Raw genomic sequence first — 6000 nt, 5'->3', positions numbered from 1 at the left:
GTGATGCCTCTCCCCGTCTTTTGTTCCCAGGGTGCACCAGGAGACTTTGGCCCCCGGGTAAGAACCAGGCATGACCTCCCTCACTGCCCACACGGTTTGTTTTGTGTAATAATGAGGCATAACTGGCGCTGCTTCTGGGTCCCAGCTCCCCGCAGCTCATCACAGAAAGAGGCCAAGAGGGCTCTTCCCCACCTGTAGCACCGGTGGAAGCCCCCAGGGACCTGGGTTGTGGGGCTGCCCCTCTTGCGCAGGTGGAGTGTCTCTGGAAGACGGCCAGGTCTCCATGCTTACCACTGTGGATGCTGGACAGTGGGGCTGGCACGTGGCCCCAGACTGGAGACAGCGTCCTGAGGACAGCTGGCACCCCGAAAAGAGGGAAGGCTCTGGGGTCAGCAGAACTGAGCTCAAAGCTCAGCTCTGCCACCTGCCAGCTGAGTGACCCTGAACAAGTCACTTTGCTCTCTGAGACTCAGTTTCTTCAACTGTGAATGGGGGAACAGCCCCCACCCCAAGAGGTTGTTGTGGGAATGAAAAGGTAGCGGGAGCGGCAGTGCGGAGAGCGGGGCTGCAGCTTGTGGTCAGGGCTGGCCGGGCGCCTGCTCCGCACCTCCGCGGCCCTGAGCTGTGAGCAGGAGCAGGGAAGGGGGCTGGCCAGGCCAAGCCCCTGAGCTGTGAGCACGAACACAGCTGCTCTGTGCCAGCCACATAAAGCTGGTGAGATTGCTCTGCAGTCAAAGAAAGGGCGCTCATGCTGAGTTTTAGCTGCTGAGAAAAATCCTTCTGCTTGCTTTCCTGGTGGGTGTGTGGAGCTGATATTCCAAAAGGGGATGCCCTCTCTTCAACAGACTAGAAGTCCTGAGGCCCAGAGGTCATGAAGAGTGGATCTCCTCCCAATCCCCCAACCCTCCTCATGGATACCCTCCCTATGGTCCCAGTGTCCCAGTCATCGGGAACACCACCCCCCAACACACACACATATGCACACACACACACATGCACACACAAAGTTTAGTGGCTTAATGGCCGGGCGAGGTGGCTCATGCCTGTAATCCTAGCACTTTGGGAGGTCGAGGCAGGTGGATCACTTGAGGTCAGGAGTTTGAGACCAGCCTGACCAACATGATGAAACCCCATCTCTACTAAAAAAACAAAAAGTAGCTGGGTGTGGAGGTGTGCGCCTGTGGTCCCAGCTACTCAAGAGACTGAGGCAAGAGAATTGCTTGAACCCGGGAGGCAGAGGTTGCAGTGAGACGAGATGGCACCACAGCACTGCAGCCTGGGTGACAGAGTGAGACTGTCTCCAAAAAAAAAAATTAAAAAGTAGTGGCTTAAGACTCCAATTGCCATTATCTCTCATGGCCCCTGGGTAAGGGTTAGGCTCTCTTGGGAGGTTGCAGGCAGCCAGGCCGGGAGCCCTGGGTGATGGCGCCGTCACATGGCCGCAGGTGGCGTGGATGCTGGTGGGCGCTCAGCTGGTAAGCAGCCATCCTTGGAGAAGGAGTCTGCACACCTGATCACCTAACTGCCTTTCTCTGGGCTTGGTTAAGTGGCTTTGCCTCCAGGTTTCAAAAAGCCTTGTAGTTTTTCAGATCACCTTCATGCCTTTCTGACCACACAACCTATCTGCTGACTAGATGGTTTTCCCACGGCTCAATCCGGGCTTTATAAGTAGAGATCATCACCTGTACAACCGCCGGATCCTCAAGGTAGACTGGCTGAGTGGGGGTCTGGACCTGATGGCTTGCTGTGTTACCCCCAACTCACCCCACGTTTGCAAGGTTAGACCTCAGCCATCCAATCCCTGAGGGAGGAGCAGGCAGGCTGGCCAGGAAAGAGCCTAAGACCTCTCCCAGGGTCTGCTCCAGTGTCAGGCCCATTTTCTGCCTTAATAAGTAGAGTCTAGGCCAGTAGTTCCCAGCCTGAGGCCCTTTATAAAAGGAACAGCAGGGAGATAAGGGGGTGTCTTCAAATTCTTCCTGCTTCAGTGCAAATTAAAACAGGAATGACCCGCCACCATTACCACCCATACCTGGTGACCTAACCAAACCGTCAGTTTTCTTTCCTTTCGGCTGGAGCTGTAATATTTCGATCAGGACCCTGGCCCTGCCAGACCGAGGGGAGGACCTGAGTGGTGGGTGTTGAGAACTTCTGCTGATTTTTTAATTGGGAAAGCAAATGAATTTGTGTTAAGTGCAGTTTGCTAGAGAGGTGAGCTATTTCAGATCAGGGAACATCTGTGGATGAAAAGAAGTGTCTCAAAGGGACCACGTGCCTTGGCAGTGAGAGGAGGCTCCGCCTTCCCTAGCTCTGTAACCCTGAGCAAATAATCCCCCACCCCAGCCATTCCATCTGTAAAATGGGACAATAACAGTGAACTGGCCGGCTCATCACAAAGGTTGAATAAGATCATCTTCAGCGGGGTGCAGTGGCTCACGCCTGTAATCCCAGCACTTTGGGAGGCCAAGGCGGGCAGATCAGTTGAGGTCAGGAGTTCGAAACCAGCCTGGCCAACATGGTGAAACCCCGTCTGTACTAAAAATACAAATAATAGTAATAATAATAATAATCCCACCTACTCGGGAGGCTGAGGCAGGAGAATCGCTTGAACCTGGGAGGTGGAGGTTGCAGTGAGCCAAGATTGCGCCACTGCACTCCAGCCTGGGCGACAGAGCGAAAGACTCTGTCTCAAAAAAACAAAAAACAAACAAAAAAACATCTTCAGGATATCCTTGCTAGCTCAGTGCTAGGTCTTCCTTTCTTTGTTACAAGAGGGTTGGGAGCCACTGGCACCATGACCTGGGTGTACTTCATTCCTGTGGCTCTGCCCTGTGCGAGTGTAGGGTGGGCACTGCTGGGGCAGTGGGTAGGTGCCAGTCACAGTGATCTCCCTTCCTCTCGGGTTGGGCCATGAGGTGGGGCTCCGGCTGCCTGAGGTCTGACCCCAGTACTAACATCAAGTTCTAAAGTTGGGGATTTACTGCTGCATGAGAGAAACCGTGTGGCCCTTCATCATCCTTTTTTTTTTTTACTTTTGTTTTGAGATAATTGTAGATTTACATGTAATTGTAGTGAATAACACCTGTGTACCCTTCATCCAGTCTCCCCCAATGGTGACATCTTGCATCTCTGTAGTACAGTCTCACAACAGGAAATTGACATTGATACAATCCACCAACCTTATTCAGATGCCCCCAGCTGTACACACACTCGTTTGTGTGTTTAGTTCTGTGCAATTTTAACACACCCGTCGATTTGTGTAAGCACACAAAGGTCCCTCATGCTGTTCTTTTGTAGTTACAATCACCTTCATCCCCCCATCCCTAACGCCTGGCAACCATTATGGGCTCTCCATCTCTATAATGTTGCCATTTCAAGAGTGTTACGTAGATACAACCACACAGTATTAAGCTTTGGAGATGGACTTTTTTCACTTAGCATAATTCTCCTGAGATGCATCTGAGGTGTTGCATGTGTCGTGGCCTTTTCCTTTGGGTTGATTGCTGAGTTGTGTTCCATGATGTGGATGTACCCCAGCTCCTTAACCTTCCACCTACCAAAGGACTTTCGGATTAGTTTCCAGTTTGGGGCTGTTACTAATAAAGCAGCTGTGAACAAGGATAAATGCCCAAGAGTGCCCCTCCATACTTAAATGAAGTGGGAGTTGACCAACCAGGAAGGTCCTTCAGGAGACACTCAGACCCCGTTCTAGAAAGAAGAGGGGGCAGCTGGACACACGTGCTGTCTCCGACATGCAGCGTGTGCCATCTCTCTCCTAAACACTGGATCTGGGCTTCAGGCGCTGGAGAGCTGGCACATTCCTTGGCATGTAAAAGGTCCTGTAGGGCCTCTTACAGCAAGGTATGGGGACCTGTTCCTTCATGCAGCTCCCAATAAGTGGCAAGAGGCCCAATAACAAAGCCCTCCCCTTTGAGCCTGCCCAAGGGCTGGGGAAGGGGATGGCGTGGGGCTGCCCATCTGAGGGAGCCTCTCTCTGGAGGCTGGACCCCCTCCCCCTCAGAGTTATGCCAAGCCCCATCTCTTTCAGGGAGACCAAGGACAAGATGGAGCTGCTGGGCCTCCGGGGCCCCCTGGACCTCCTGGGGCCCGGGGCCCTCCTGGCGACACTGGGAAAGATGGCCCCAGGGGAGCACAAGGCCCAGCGGTAAGAGAGGGCATGGAGTTGGGCCACGCAGGACTTGACCAAAACCCCAAATCCTGATTCCAGAGCCAGCCCCATCCCCATCCCCATCTCTAGTGCAGACCCCACACTATCCTTAACCCTAATCCAGACACTGAACCTGGGCCCAAACTTAACTCCAACCAAGATCCAGCCCCAATTCAGATCCTGACCCTGACCCCAGACCCAAACCCAACCCTAACCTCAACACAGACCCTTAATCCCATTCGAACCTTAAATCTAACACTGACTGGGTCTCTGATCCCAGTCAAGACCTTGACCTCTAACTCATTCCCAAATCCTGGTCTACACCCCCAATTCAGACCCTAACTCTGAACCTTACAGACTCTGACCCTGACTCCCGACCCAACTCTAACTTCAAACAGACCCAGAGACCCTAAGCTGACCTTAGTTGCAATCCCAGTCCCAATCCTGACTCAACCCTGAGCCTGAGACCCTTATGGGGACACTGTCTCTGCAGACCTTTATCAGCCCCTCCCCTCATGCTCCCCAATAGTATCTCAGCCTCAGCTTTCCTCCCAGGGTCTCCAAAGTCTGGAGGCCAGGCCCCATCCCACTACCCCTTTCCCTAACCCAGAATCCCCAGCCTGTCCTTCCCTTCATTGTGGAGCCCATGCCACCACCAGACTGCCACCAGGGTCCCCCCCCAGTCAGATGGATCCCCACCAAACTGCCGCCAGATTCCCCCAGGACAGCTGCTCAGTTGGCTCATCCATTACTTGTCACACCGGGCCAGTGGCTTCCCCAGCCTAATGTTCTCATCTGTGGAGTGGGGACAGTGACACTCACTCTTCAGGTTTGGCGAGAATGAAATAAGATAATGTACTTAGAGCCCCAGCCCGGGGTCTGGCCTGAGATTTGGGCTCAGTTCAATGTGACATCCTGCATCCTTCACTGCTGTCCCCTCACACTTCCGCAGGGCCCCAAAGGAGAGCCCGGACAAGACGGCGAGATGGTCAGTATCCAGGGCATTCCAGAGGCCTGGGCTGCTAGGATCCTGGTTCCCAGACCTGGAAGCCCCTTTCCCACACACGCCGACAGCAGGGTCACGCGCACATGTTTATGTGTGTGCGCGCACCTCTGCATGTACGTGTCTGCATGTGTGTGGACCCCTGTGCACCTGCCCCTCCAGCCACCCTGGGGAAATGGCTGGGTGAGGCACCAGCCAGGGGGATTCCAGTAGCTCCACATTCCTGTGCGGAGGCTGCGGTCCACTTGCCACCACCTGAGCCCTAATGCAGAAGCTGTCCCAGGCTTGAGGAGTCAGGCCCAGGGTGGGCAGCTCCAGCCTGCTTCTGACGGCAGCCCAGCCTCCTGCTCTCTGGGATTGGTGTCACCTTTTACAAAGCCAGGATGCTAAGAAGGACAGGCCCAGGAGCAGCCTCCAGTATGACATTTAACACCTTCTCTTCTCTTGTTCCAGGGCCCAAAGGGACCCCCAGGGCCCAAGGTGAGTGCTCCTCATTCCCCATGCCCCTCCCCAGATCTGGTGGGATGGACTCCCCCACCACCACCTCCACCTCCTGTCTCTTCCCCTCACCCCTAGTGAAGCCAAGGCAGTAGGGTCAGGAGATCAAATTCTTGGACCATGGGCAAGTTACTGCATCTCTCTGGGCCTCAGTTTACTCATCTGTTAAATGGAGGCACAGTAAACCTTTCCTGCCTTTTTCACACTGAGTTGCGAGGGTTGAATCATAAAACACATTAGCCTTTTGGTTTCAAATAGATTTTCCTTTTTTTTATTATTATTTTCTATTCTTTTTAGGCAGAGTCTCACTGTCGCCTAGGCTGGAATGCAGTGG

At 53.7% G+C, this 6000-nt stretch overlaps 1 protein-coding gene across 1 annotated transcript in view; it reads left to right on the top strand.

Annotated features, from left to right (window-relative positions):
- COL23A1 (collagen type XXIII alpha 1 chain) overlaps positions 1 to 6000 on the top strand; it is a 350887-nt gene that overhangs the window by 321431 nt on the left and 23456 nt on the right. Inside the window, exons 8-11 of the mRNA XM_055386477.2 lie at positions 31 to 57; positions 4046 to 4162; positions 5118 to 5153; positions 5622 to 5648. Coding sequence (XP_055242452.2) covers positions 31 to 57; positions 4046 to 4162; positions 5118 to 5153; positions 5622 to 5648 — 207 coding nt within the window. The remainder of the gene's footprint in view (positions 1 to 30; positions 58 to 4045; positions 4163 to 5117; positions 5154 to 5621; positions 5649 to 6000) is intronic.

The sequence above is a fragment of the Gorilla gorilla genome, chromosome 4 (assembly GCF_029281585.2).
Source record: "Gorilla gorilla gorilla isolate KB3781 chromosome 4, NHGRI_mGorGor1-v2.1_pri, whole genome shotgun sequence".
NCBI lineage: Eukaryota > Metazoa > Chordata > Mammalia > Primates > Hominidae > Gorilla > Gorilla gorilla.
The sequence above is the reverse complement of the archived record's forward strand: the minus strand, read 5'-3'. Positions and strand labels throughout refer to the sequence as shown.